This window comes from Alligator sinensis, unplaced genomic scaffold, assembly GCF_000455745.1.
Source record: "Alligator sinensis unplaced genomic scaffold, ASM45574v1 scaffold1520_1, whole genome shotgun sequence".
NCBI classification, from domain to species: domain Eukaryota; kingdom Metazoa; phylum Chordata; order Crocodylia; family Alligatoridae; genus Alligator; species Alligator sinensis.
This window is the reverse complement of record NW_005842659.1, coordinates 571,809-586,238: the sequence shown is the minus strand read 5'-3', so window position 1 is coordinate 586,238 and position 14,430 is coordinate 571,809. Positions and strand designations below refer to the sequence as shown.

Genomic DNA, 14,430 nt, shown 5'->3' with positions numbered 1-14,430 from the left:
AGGATGGAGGTGAGACTGACTGGCCTATAGTTGCCTGGGTCCTCCTTCCTCCCCTTCTTGAAAATGGGGACCACATTGGCCCTATTCTAGTCCTCCAGGACCTGGCCCGTGCACCACGAGTGTTCAAATATTCCCGCCAGTGGCTGGGGCATGGAGGCAGCCCGGGGCCTTCATGATGTCGGCCAGGGCCTTCAGCACCCTTGGATGGAGCTCATCCAGGCCTGCCGAATTAAAGGCATCCAGTTCCTCCAAGTGCCTCTGCACCATTTCAGGGTCTGCGCTTGGTAGCTGGCGCCCTGCTGCTGCCTCTCTACAATCCCAGTGAGGGCCTTGTCTTGCCCCTCGCTTAGCAACACTGAGGCAAAGAACTCATTGAGGAGTTCAGCCTTGTACCCCCGTCCGTCACCAATTGCTTATGCCCATTTAGTAGAGGTCCTATTCCACCCTGGGCCTTCCTTTTACTCCCTATATATCTGCTGCAGGCCTGTGCCGGACTCTTCCTGGGTGGCATAGACCCCCGGATCTGCGTGCAGGATGGCAGCAGGCTGCTGCTGCCGGCTGGGGTCAGTGGAAGGAAGAATGCCAAGCACCAGGAAGAACCCAATGATGGCGCTGGTTCCAGCTGGCAGTGGCAGCCTGCTGTCATCCCGTGTGCAAATCCTGGGCTCCACGCACCCTGGGAAGAGTCCGGCACAGGCCCCCATCCAACATTCCCCCAGCCCCCTGTTCGATTCCCCAGCTCTCTGATCATTTCCCCAGCTCTTCCTGGGGGGTGTGGGCCCCTGGATGTCCGCATTGGGTTTCAGCAGGCTGCCACTACAGTTTCAGCAGTAGCCTGCTGAAACCACGTGTGCAGATTGGGGGCCCACGCCCCCCTGGGAAGAGCTGGGGGAAGTGATCAGAGAGCTGGAAAATTGAACAGAGAGCTAGATGTCAATATTAGAGAGCAGTCCTTCCCGCCCCCCCCTTCCCCCTCCCTCCTCTCCTTAGTTTCTGTTTAGCTGCAACACGCCCAGCTTTGAAACTCGAAATGTTTCGAAACATTTCAAGTGCCCTTGTTTTGTTTTGAAGCTGTTTTGAACCCTTTTGTTTCATTTCAATGTTGCTGTTTTGAGCTTGAAACATGTTGAAACAGCTTTGAAATGAAATGCCTGTCAAAATTTCACACAGCTCTACCACATACCACATGGCTGCACATGTCTGGATGTGGCATGATCTTCTTCCACCCTGCCCAAGTCCCTGAAGAAACAGCTCAACAGGTAGATAGGTCCTCCTCTCACTTGCTGCTTTTTATGACTCAATCTTAAGGATAAGGTGATGGCATGTTACAAAAGTAGATGTGGTAACAGCTTTTCAGGAACTTGGATAGGATGGAGTAGTATTACACCTATGTGCTTAAGTCTGCTTAGGCCCATAAGAGGTGGTAAAGGATTTGGCTCTTAACATGTCCTGGTTACTGCTGTTTTTTCTGCAGGTATTTGAGTGAAAGTTAAACCGTGTCATTTTCATGAGGGACAGGTATTTAAACGGAAAAGACTTTGGTGGAATAGATGCTGTCGGCACTTTGATTACTCATTTGGAGAGTAACTGTGTGAGCAGCATGACTAGCTGTGGGCTGACCAACGCTTAAATTCAGAGAAATCTGGTGTCAAACATAAGTAATCTGATCTTGCCATGGAAGATTTGTCTGAGTAAGCTGCAGCCCTCTACTCCACTCTGGCAGACTCTTGCATGTGCAGGAGTCTAACTGAAAACAAGTGGGTCTCTGTGGCTGTGTGATCTGGTGCAGCACTGTTGCCTAAGGAGGGAAACCTCCCTGTCTGAAAGCATTAGAGTGATTCCCATTTGCAGTTAGATGTGAGAGTAGGAAAAAAAAAGGTTAGGTCCTCTTTCCCAGACCCCAGTCCAGCTTTCATTTTTTAGGTTTCATCATCCCTTGTATTTAAGAGATTGTAACAGTTACTTAGCACCATTTGCTTTGTAATTTTTGTTTTGTTTTGTTTTGGGTTTTTTGGCCAGAAAAATATCCCATTAAACCTATTAGATTTGACAGTTTCATTTGTTCTGGTATGTGTTTTCTTAACCACAGAATTGGAGTAGCATCTATTATTGCATAAATTATCAGTTTTTAGTGTTAGTCACTGTGTGCCTTCAAGGTTCCCAGGCAAAGAATGCCATTTTTTCCTTATTCCTTACTTCTAATATGTGTGTGAGCGTAAAACAGATTATTTTATGTAGCTTTACCAATTTGTGCACTTCTCTTACAGAAAAAAGTAATTGAAGAAATAAAGGCTAAGAGCTCATAGAAGGATTTTTAATGGAGACTTTATGGCATTTAAGCATTTTAAATAGTTTTTCCACTAGTATATTTAGACAGTTTAATTAGCTATGTTAACCATATATCTTTGCTCACCGGCTGTGTCTCCTGTTACATTTAGATAACCCTCCAGTGCCTTTAAGTCTATGATATTTTCTGTTAAAAACTATTCAATAAATGTACAGTTTTACCTTTTAAAGTAGTTGCTAATCATGCAAGGATCCCCAGAGAGAGAGAGATCTCTGTATCTGTCTATATCTGGGAATTGGCAGGATGCTGGGATCTCTGCATTTGTACTGTTCTGTTTGTACTATATACGTATATTCACACACTATATGTGATCCCATAGGAAATATACTATATTTATATTTCCTCTGGGAATAAATATATAAAATCAGGGAATTGGCAGGGTGCTGGAATCTCTGCATTTCTACAGTTTCTTAGTTCTGCTCAGGGACTGCCACCATCTCCCCAGGAAGAAAGAAGGAGCTCTTTTTCACTGCCCCTAGTTCAGGGGTGGGCAAAATATGACCTGTGGGATGAATCCAGCCCATCAGGCAATTCTATCTGGCCCGCAGGGCCTCTAAAAATGTTAGTAAATTAAAATTTATTTGCTCCTGGCTGCCATGCAAAGATGACAGGAACAACGGGCAGTAGGACCCAGGGGGAGCCAGCAGAACTGAACAGCCCAGCCCCACTCCCAGCCATTTTCCTGCCTTCCTGCCTCTGCACTGCTCCGACAAAACGTGGTCCCAGGCTGCATCACCGGACTGGGGAGCATGGGCTGCACCGGTACCCTGGGGCCAGGAGTGGGAGGGGTGTTTGTATAGGCAGGGGCAGTGCGTGCGTGCGTGTGTAGGCAGAGGCAGAGGGGGTGTCTATGCATGTGTGTGTAGGGCGAGTCCCACATGCACACCTTACCATACACATGTATCCAGTCCTTTTTTGCACTGCCATACACACAGACCCCTATGCACAACCCCCCACAAACCCCATACCCACCCACACCCCACCTATTTACACACACACCCACATGCTCCCTCACCCTATACCCACACCCCCACACCAGTCCACCCCTGCAGACACACCTACACCCTCCCCAACATACCCACACACCCACGGGCCCCCACAAACCTATACCCGCCCCCCACAACATATAAAAGTAAGACTTCGTTTTAAGCTATTGTGCAATCACCTCTATGTACACTACACAAACACTTGTAAATCAGGACAAAAATATTTTTGGAAATCAAATTAATAAATGTTGTAGATGTTTTCTTTTAGAATATAATTTGGTATTTTTCTGGTTCCAAGATGGCAAAACCCTTTGCTGAAAGGGATACTTCCGGGGGGCAAGGGGAGGGACTTCTGGTGGCAAACGTCAGGGGTTAGGGGGCAGGACTTCCAGTCACAAGATGGTGACCAGGAGACAGGGCACCTGTCAAGGGATGGGGTTACCCGTGCGGCCCGCGACAGCTTGCCAAAACTTGGTAAGCAGCCCTCCACCCAAAATAATTGCCCACCTCTGCCCTAGTTGATACTTGCCTGGGTCTTGTCACCTGTTTCCCTATTCCTCTGTACCTCTTCAGTTGCTGTTATGTTTTATGGGGATCTGCTCTATTATTCTGTCTTTCTACTTTTTTACTTGTTTCTTGGGTATAGCAGGATCCATGCCCACAAGTCCCTTCATGCTGGCACTGGATGAAAAGATTCTTACTGCTGATATGCATGCACAAGGGAATAAAAACGTTCAACATACACCACACTTACCTGTAGCTTTGCTTATCTAGATAAAATGTTTCCAGGGAGTGCCTCAGGAATTACAGGCTTTCACATCTCCATTTGTGGATAGTTGTGGGGGTGGACACATGATACTTGGTGCATGGATTTTTTTTTTTGACCCAGGTATTTAATGTTTTTCTGCTTAATTTCCACAGAGGGGATTTCGTTTCCGATATGTATGTGAAGGGCCATCACATGGTGGACTTCCTGGTGCTTCTAGTGAAAAGAACAAAAAATCGTACCCTCAAGTCAGGGTAAGTTTGCTAATTATTTAACAAGGTGACTGTAAATGTTGTACATGGAACTCTTATATAGAATGTGTTAGCACAGCTGGGGCCAAACTTTTTGGCAGGTGTGCCACGCGTTAGTCCAGCACTCTCCCTGAGTGCCATTCCAACACCCTTTCCCTGCCTCATGTGCTGCACTGCTTTCTGCTGCCTGTCCCCTCCCTGATTTGCTGGACACCACACACAGGTTGCCTGTGCCACTTGTTGCATGCATGCTGCAAGCTGGCCACCCCTGTGTTAGCACATTGGTGTAAACCTGTGGCTGACATAATAAGGTACTAGCTATTTTTCTGTGACTAAATGAAAATCCACCCTGTTAATTGAATTAAAATCTGCTGGATTATTTTATTCTTTCATACACTACACTAACCTTGCATGTTTAAACTGCTGAATATTTGAGAACAGAAATTATCAGAACTACTATTACTTTTTCCCAAGAAGGAAGAGGGAGAGTTTTTTTCAGATACTTGCTTGTGCTCACTCTTAGGGTGGTGGTTCAAAGCACATGATGTAGTTAATGCACCCAGTCTGAAAATTTTTAAAGTAAACACCATATTTTCTCAGATACAACAAGCCCTGCAAAATAATATGCACCTTGTTTTTTGCAAGGTGGAATGAAGAAAAAAGATCTTGTAGCAAGTAACTTGAGTAGGAACAGCTAGGGAGGCATGTCTGCTCATGGTTCTGCTCCCTGTGGATTGCTGTAGATTTTACTTTTGGTTTCAACAGTAAGCAGCAGAACCTGCATGTAGTGTATTTCTTGCATACAAAGCACAGTGATTTCCAGGACCTGATTTTTAGGGGAAAAGTTGGGTATTGTCTGAGAGAAAATATAGTACTTAAGTTAGACTCCTACAACTTTGTCCAAATAGTCAAATAGGTGGCCAGATTTTGAAACTGCATTTAGTGACACAGCTTATAAGCAACAGTATACAGTAACCAGTAACATTTTGCTGGGCAAAATATCAGCGTACAGTAACAGAAAAATTCCTAAAATACCAAGATGCCAAATATCATATAGTCATTTTTAATAAACACTTTGCCTTTATTTTTCCCCATATACTACTTTAGTAATCTTATTAATAAAAGTAAGAATTCTGTGTTTAACTGTTCTGAAACAAAAATCTTACGAGGTCCTTTCCAGCCCTAATCCATGTCTATGAAAATATATGTAAAGACTAAAGTTCTAATCTAGACATCACAGTTCAGTGTACATCTGCTGAACAGGACTGTGGAGCCAAGTTTTTCAAATTTGGGCACTTGAAGTTAGCCTCTTCAGTCCTTCAGTCCTTACATTGGTATCCTGATTTTTCAAGTGTTCAGTGTCAGCTGTTCCCACTGAAGTCATAGGAGGACTGACTTCTACTCTCTCAAGGTCTCTCTAGCCCCCTTTTCCAACTATGTGGTATGGAATGAAAAAGACACATAATAATGGAAAAAGCATTAAAGATGGGAGATACGCAAAGATGTGTCAAGCTTGAGCACCGGAGACAATAGTTGCAAAGTATCCTGAGCTCTGTAGAAGAATTTTGTGAGCTTGGTTATTGATCGTTTTAGTAGTGCCTCTGGGCCAACCCATTGTGGTTGGCACTCTGCAAATATAAAACCTTTTCTCGTGCAGTAAGCATTGGAGGCATAAGCAATAAATTATTTGGTGTAAGCAGTAGGGCCAGTTTAAAATGGAAGTTTTCTCTGTAGAAATATATTTTTTCATAGAGAAAAATAAAAGCTGGTTTTTTTTCCAGCTAAAAACTTTTTTTTCTTATTTTTCTGAGATTTCTAGTTATCTAGGAAAAAAACAGTTGTGAGATCAAACATTTTAATGACAGAGTTAATATGTAAAATATCGAATTCTCTGTCACCACATTCCAGTCAAAATTTTTCATTTTGCTCTACTAAGCAGCACATGCTATAACTGCAAGCCCAGAAAAAAATTGTCATATATAACACACAAGCCTAATAACTGCTCCTTTTTTAAGTGTCAGGTAGGACCAAATTCTGTTATAGGATATGTGTATCTTGTTTCCATGTGCGACAAACACATTCACTGGTTGTAGGACACCTGAGGGCAACATTTGGCCTATCCTGTTAAAAATATTCTGATTTTAAAATTGTTTGAGTAAGTAATCTCATAAGATAAGATCCTAACTCACATGACTGTCCATAGTGAGTTGTCCCTCACTGAGAGAGAGTTGCCATATTACATGACCTATAAACAATGCTGTATGGCTGTTCCTATCTTACTTTACTCCAGCCTGCCATTTGTCCATTTTTTTCCTTTTCTGTTCATGCTGATGCCTTCTATTCCAGCCCAATGTGGTGTCATCTTGCAGTTTCCCATTTTTTGCTGTTCAACTCCCATTATAATCAGTACAAAACACTCCTTTTCTTTTGGTTCAGGGCCATAATGTAGTATTACCTAAATAGTTTTGTCTTTACTGTATGGTCTCCTCAGCAGTCATTTTCCCTGCACAATGGGGAGAAAGCTATATACTGTCTGATTTGAACTTTGAGTTTATGAAGTAACCTCTAATTAAGTGATTTCCAGATTGCTCATGATAGTACAACTCACAAAAATCTGAGCATTGGTATTGTTATGTGTACTTTAAGAACTGTTGTATTAAAGATTTTCAAATAAAAAGCTATCAGAACTTGTGGTAGAGGTGATATTTTGTATTAGACCAACTAGATAGTTGCAAAAAAATTTCTTTGTCTGCAAGCTTTCAGGCACTTACCCTTCTTTAGGCATAGGAGAATGCAAAGATAGTAAAATTTCTCCTAGGTGGAAATGAAAATTCATATTTCACAGGAAAGTTGAAGGTATTGTAAGATCTAGGGGCTGGAAAAGTTAAATTTGTGCAAATCAGGATCAGATTAAAGAGCAGTCTGTTTACTTTGAAGGTGTCGGATGGCAAGCAGGATGTTGAATTATTTTTCCTTCTGGTTATGATGTTTCATATTTCACAGGCAGATGGGGTGATGGAAGGCTCTTCTGGGCAAGGAGTTTCTCTTTGGGTTGAGGCAACTGTGTGAACATGCAAATTTGGCTCCAAACAAAAGCCAAAAAGGAGCAAGGGTGTCAGCTTTCAGGTTTCCAGGCATAGGTGGCGGAAGTGGGGACTAATGTGGCTTAGCCACACCAAATGCCGGGCAGTGGTAGGGCCACAAGGCAGCCTGGCCACGGGCTTCCAGTGGCTGCAGCAGGGGTAGAGAGGGGTGTGCAGGCAGTGGTGAGGGAGGGAGCGGGGCTGGGAGGTGTGGCTCCCACCCCTGCAGCCCTTTCCCCTCCTCCCGCCCCTTCTGTCACAGACTTTCCCACCTGGGAAGGGAGGGGGGGCACATGTGCATGTGTATACACTCAGGCCCCCCAAATTTTTTTTCTTCCTCCACCTATGTTTCCAGGTGTTGAATTTTGCTTCCTTGTTGTAAAATTATGAAGTTTTCATTTCAAAATTTTCAAATGAAAAGGAAGAATTAACAGGCTCTAGCTCATGAGTTCTTTACTCTTCCCTATCCTGTCTTTTAAAGCTGAGCCCCTGTGCTGGGATCTACAGCGTACCACTGTACTGCTTACATTAGTTACTTGTGCTTTTTCCTTCCATGGCTCTTGGGAAAGACTATGATTTAGAACAGATTTATCTCCATCATTAATTTGTGTGAGTATGAGTCAATGGAAAGTACTCAGTACTGGCTGGTATAGCCCGAGGTGTTAGTCTGATAAACAGAGATTCATCTGGGAAGCATTGATTTAACTTAGCCTGGCAAAACTATTATGAAAAATTACCAGCCCCGGCAAAAAAAATCTAATTGCGTTCCCTTTCCCCACTGGTGGTGATAATGAAACGATGAACAATATTTGACTTTAAAGATTTAAATTTAAGATTTAAATATAAAATTACTTATCCCTATTCAGTAGGATCTTTGAATGCTAATCCAGTGTCTCTCCTTAATTATTATGAATAAAATGGCTGAACAGACTGGTGAGGTCTGTGGTAATATCGTAGATAGAGTAGGCAATGTGGAGCATGGAAGCAAACAGGTGGGAAACAAAATGCAAGGTAATCGATGCAACTAAGCAAATCTCCTTTTTTTTTTTACTGAACATAACATTTTAATTTAATCTAGACTCTCACCCTTCCCCTTGTCTCTTTCATTGTTTGCCTTCGAATATTTTCTAGTACAAATCCCAACATGGCAACATTTTGTAGGAGAAGCTGGCAAAGGATCATGAGTGAGGTTCCTTAAGCTCCTTGCCTGTTAATGCCTGTTCTTGTTTCAAGCAGTGCCAATAAAGGCAAAGTGTTTCTCACATTTTCCTGTAAGCCTCCCTTATGTTTTGTCAGAGGCTGCTTTCCTTGGCACAACAAAGCTGAACCTGGTTGAAGGTTTTGGAACAGTTGTTCCCGCTTTATATCTTGTTCATTTACATAAAAGACCCTGCTTTTTTACTTAGCCACTTGATGATGGTACATTTGAAGGATGGTAGTTTAACCTAGAATTATAAAAAGGTGTATTTTGTGAATTCTCTGTGCCAAATTGTGAGTTGAGGTTGATTAGTGATCAATGCAGCTTGAGATGGAGAGGGGTGGGAACACATTTGCTTTTATTGGACTGTTGGCCTGTTTAGGACTATACAGTCTTGAAGGCTACTCTCTCCTTTGACTACCAGTAACCCCTTCCCTGGACACTGCAACAGCCAGAGATTCCTAGGGCATAGGGTGACACTTCTGCAGCTCTTCCACTTCTCCTCCCTTCATAGATTTGACAGCCATTAGGAACCATTATATTAATCTGGTCTGGCCTTCTTTATAAAAAATATCATAGAACTTCATCCTTGAACCCTGAATTGAAACTATTACTTTCAGTTGAGCTGGTGCAGTTTTAATATAGCTTCACATATCAGGAAGGATTTACACTTACTGCAACAGTGCACCCAGAAATCAGTAATGTGTATACCATAATAAAGAAAATCTTGTGGGCATGTGCATGTCCAGCCTCATGGAATTACTCTCATGTGCCCATTTATATTTTTACACCAGCTATAATAATAATAATAATAAAGCAATTATCAGAGCACTGTACAGAAAATATTAAATTAGGCATGTGTGTTTGTTCACTTTGGGGCATGTCCATTGCAATAAAAGCTAATTTTCAGTTACATGCATGACAGCACTGGAGAACTAACACAAGATGAACATCTGCAATTACTTTTATTTTTGTTGTCTTTATACAAGGAACCCAACACAGAAAACTGTGATGTATAAAACTTGACTGATGGCATTATAATGCTCCTAATCTTCATGTTCATAAGAATATTGCCAGATGGAGAAGAAGGTAGAGCATGTGTAGCATGCAGATAACTAAATGTAAGCCTACACATCTTTCAAGGCATTCTTACAACACAAAAGTGAAACTTGACTAGCCTATGTTATCTGTTTATTGAGACATCTGAACTGCTTTATTCATAACTTTTTCTCTGCTTATTTTATGCACTTGGAAGGTTATCACAAGACATCCACAAGAACTGTTGTGCGGAAAATACTCATCTATCTTGCACACTTGGTGCTTAGGCCTTGAGCCATGCAAACACACCCATAAACTCAAGTATTATTCTTGAATTGCCAAACCCATTTATGATGTGCTGAAAGAGGAAAGTACTAGGAAGCTTTGTATTTTTAGTCATTTGGGATGACCCTAACATACCTTGACTCTAGAAAGTGTTCCTATTAAAATTAGTGAGATTACAGACTAGTGGTTTTTTTAAAGGATTCAGTTAACGCGTCTTCCTGGAGAAAAAAAGAGAATTATATGAGTTTTTTTTCCAATAGAAATTGAACTCTAGCATAATTGATTATGGGGTTTAAGTATACTTTAAGAGAATATTTATACCTCAGCTGCTTAATGTGAATAGTCAAACATGATTGATATTAATATCCAAGCATAAACAAAATTTGCTATAACAACTCTCTGCCTTTATTAAAATTCATTGGCTCAAATTCTGCCAAGGCTTAAGTCAACGAGAGTTCTTGTATTTAAGCCACTGATGTCCTTAGATCAACATTTGGGTTCTTAAAGCTGAGAACTTAATTCTGTATGAGTAGCTAGATTTTTTTCAGGGGAACTGAAGATCTGCAACTCCCATTGATTTCAGTCAAATTGGATCACTTGTGTGCTACATTTTTAGGCATCAAGTCTGAAAATCCTAGTCTAACACTGTCAAACAAAAGCAAATTCAGACAGCTATTTAAATTATGTCCTACTTCTGTGCAATACCCAAGGCTTTCATCCTGCATATACCTATGGGTGGAAATAGCTAAACAGAGGTCTGACAGAACTGTCCCTTCTGGTCTGAGGTGTGTTCTTTCTGGTTGCTATAAATGAAACTAATTAGCAAGTAAGGGGGATTAACAATTTTTGCATTCTGTTTTTATGTATTCCACATAACTTTTATGGTTAGCTTCACTATTTGCATTTTGTAGCCTACCAGGCAGTTATGCTCCCTGCTCACATGAGCAAGAGGCAAAACATCTCTAAAATAGGGAAGTGTGTTTTATAAACCTATAACATTAGCTGGAATTTGGACTTGGGAAGCAGATAAGTAACTGAAAGTACTTTCAAACGATGTTTCAGAATTGACTAGATTTCAAATTGACTGCGTACCTTTAATCTCTTAACCAAATCTGTCACTTAAAAACGCCGTAGACTCACATTTCTATATTTGATTTAATCAGAATAGAATGCTGCTTTTTGAAATACTGGATGCAGAGAAAACTTTATAACTATACTATTCCTGGATCACCTCTTTTTTCCTGTCTTTCATTTGATCCTCATTCCGTGTTAAAACTAAAATATTTGTTTATTTCCTTGTTTGTTTTGGTTTATGAACACCACAAAACAGAAATATTCTGCTGGTACAAGTGTTACTATTCTTGTCACATTTTATCTTTTTCTTTTATACTGGCACCCATTGTCTTTTATATTGGCGTCCTTTAAGTATTCAGTACCATTACATTTTATATAATTTTCTAGAAACAGTATGTACAGAGTCTGTCTTTGACCATATTTCTGAGCTCTTAGTATTAAGATTTGGTTAGTTTATATGTAAATTACCTGTTTTCAGATTTCAGGAGTGTAGGTTGTAGCCATGTTAGTCTAAGGACATAGGCAGACAAGGTTCCTTGGGTAAATCCAATATCTTTGAGTTGGTTTAATAAAAGTTATCAGATTTACCCAAAGAATCTTGTCTGTTTTCAGATGAAATTTTGAATGAATTGTGAAATACTGTGAATGTTGTCCACAATTCAAAAGCAATATTGAAATTGAAGAGAGCTCAGAAAAGAACCATGAGAATCATGGCTTAATTTATAAAACAGGTCAGATTGGATAATCGTTGGTGGACCTTTCTGGTTTTATAATACCCGGGTGTTACATTTTTGGAAAACATTTTTAAAAAAATTTCCACTGAGGCAAATTATAAATTTATTTTGAGCTGTGTAACCAATATTAAGACTACACTTATGTTATCACCAAAGGTAAACTTTCTGCATTCTGTACATGTCTTTGAAACTCCTTAATGTGCAGCAGTTCTACATACTGTTTCAGCGTGGTTTCTACAACTGATATAGAACTGCTTTAAACTCTTCTGGCATGCCGAGAGAGCAGACGCCTTAAAATGATAAATATTAATGTAGGTGTATAAGATCAGGGACATAAATTATAAATATTAATATAGGTATATAAGACCAGGGAATCTGCAAATGTCAAAAACAGGAAACGACAAAACCTGTTCTAGAGAGTTGTGTTACCATTGCTGCTGCTACTGAGATTTATGTAACAATTTTTATTCTCAAATCACTCTGCAAACATTAAGTAATAATCATCATACCCTCTTGAAGGTGGCAAAAATTAGTATTATTTACCTTTATTAATAAGAAAAGTGAGACAATTAAGTTGTGTATGATGATGAACAATCCAAGGCTGTAAATCGATTCACAGAGTTAGGATTACAATTTCAGAGTTCATATTAGTTGCATTTAGCCCACAGCATACTTCCACATCAAGCATCGTTATAGAATAGTACAGTCAAGCAGCAGCTGGTGCATTAAGAGTACTTTTACATATATGCATGCCTCCTGGAACAGATGTATTTAGTAGTCTGTTGGAGCAGTAGGAGGGCATTGAGCAGATGTTGAGGCTTCCAACTGCAATGAAATGGAACTGGGGTGGCAGTGAAAGGGCAAAAAGAAAGCAAGCAAGACCAGTTACAGTGAAATGGTGATTTGTGGGCATCAGTGTCTTGCCCACCTAACAAACTGAAATAATTCATTGCAGATTTGTTCACTACCTTTAAAATTTACCATCACCCTTTCATATCGTTGTGGATAAAATCTACACATTCCTGTTGTACAAAAGGATTTTGCTTGAGGGTTGTTATTCATTGTTAAACATGAAGAAAGACTTACTGATAAAATTGTTAGTTAAGGAAGTCGAACTAGGGAAGGCTGTGTAAGAGATGCTGGATCTGACAAGTTTGTACTAGGTATATTTTGAAAGTTATATATATAATTGATGATAGAGCTGATTAATGCAATCTGGAGAAACCTAGATGGAGATCTAAAAGATATAATGCACAAATTAAATCCCTTATCAATAAATAAGTAAACTAATTCCCATATAAATATATAGTCCAGGGCCCCTCTACATGTGCAGTTAAAGGTGCAATGGGATCTAATGATGATTCACAGAGTCATGCCACCTGCCATGCCACAGGTGCATGGCAGGAGGTAGGTGCATTGTGGGATTGCTCATTATATTCCATCATGCCTTATTGCCAGTGCAGGAGGAGCCCCAGGAAGCCCAGCAGCAGGGGCACTTCTGGGAACATGAGGCAGCGTCGGCAGCCCTGAAGCCGACAACGCTCACAGGGGGATCAGTGTTCCCTGCACTGTCCCTGCTGCAAGCCCTATACCTTACAAAGCTCACGGGAGGGTCAACGTTCTCCTCATTGCCAGAACTGCTGCTGCTAAGGCTCATAGTGAGGGGGAGTATAGGGAATGCTGCTGCCTCTACGAGCTTTGTCAGCTGCAGGGCTGGCAACAGGTGGTGCCTCAGTTGATGGGGCCCCCAGCCACAGGGAAGTTCAATTAATGCTGTGACTAGTACAAGCTATGAAGTTATTGCACGTTTTTGTGGAATCACTTTGTAGCTTTTTGCTTCTTTTACCATGCCATTAATTATTTGAATGTGTAGCTGGATCAGAACTTAAGGCATGATTAGCTGGTTAATCATGCCTTAACTGTAGTAGGGGGGTGGGGGATCTGCTTTTAAAAACCTGCAGTTTCTAATACATAATACCACTCTTTTATAGCTACCACTTACAAATCTGTGTCAGAAGGGTAGATATTACAAGAAACTGTGGTGGAAACAGTTCTACACCAGAGATTACCAAGATCAGGCCTGTGGAGCTGTATTGTCTGGCCCACAGGGCTTCCTACAGGTCTGGAAATGTCATAGCAGGGGCAGCATGAATTGCTCCAGTTTGTTAAAAATGCTGCTGCTCGTCCTGCTGCCAAATTTCTGAATCTGTGGGGAGCCCTGTGAGCTAGAAGACATGGCTTTGCGTGCTGGATTTGATCTGTGGACCAACCCCTGCACATCTGATTCTACAATAGTGGTACCCAGGCTTATAGTTTGTCATAGCCTTGACCATGTGTAGTATAGGCTTAGGCACAGATTTAACTGTATTCTCCTGTATAATTCAGTGAGACCACAAGGGGCCTGTCCACACAAATAATATTAAACGTGTATTCAATGCTTCCAGGTGCCATGTGGGAATGCAGTGTTTTAAATTAATATAGAATTAATTTCATTTCAGATGTCTCACTGTAAAACTTCTGCCAGAGAGGGTTATTGTAATGAGAACATAACAATATTTTAAAGCAATGTAGTAGTCTTCATAATGTTGTTAATTTTCTTGACCACTTACACACTGGGCGAAACATTGTTTTTCATTTCAAACATATACCATTTTCTTTAATCTTCTTA

The 14,430-nt window shown here is 40.9% G+C and overlaps 1 protein-coding gene across 10 annotated transcripts in view; it reads left to right on the top strand.

The window, feature by feature from the left end:
- The window catches only part of NFKB1 (nuclear factor kappa B subunit 1), an 89,127-nt gene that overhangs the window by 35,628 nt on the left and 39,069 nt on the right, over positions 1-14,430 (top strand). For 9 of the 10 annotated variants that reach the window (XM_025215653.1, XM_025215659.1, XM_025215652.1 and 6 more), the window contains one exon: positions 4,255-4,353. In XM_025215653.1, the coding sequence (XP_025071438.1) occupies positions 4,255-4,353 (99 nt within the window). Of the gene's footprint in view, positions 1-4,254; positions 4,354-9,620; positions 9,753-14,430 lie in introns of all 10 variants that reach the window. The other variant, XM_025215661.1, reaches the window with a different exon arrangement.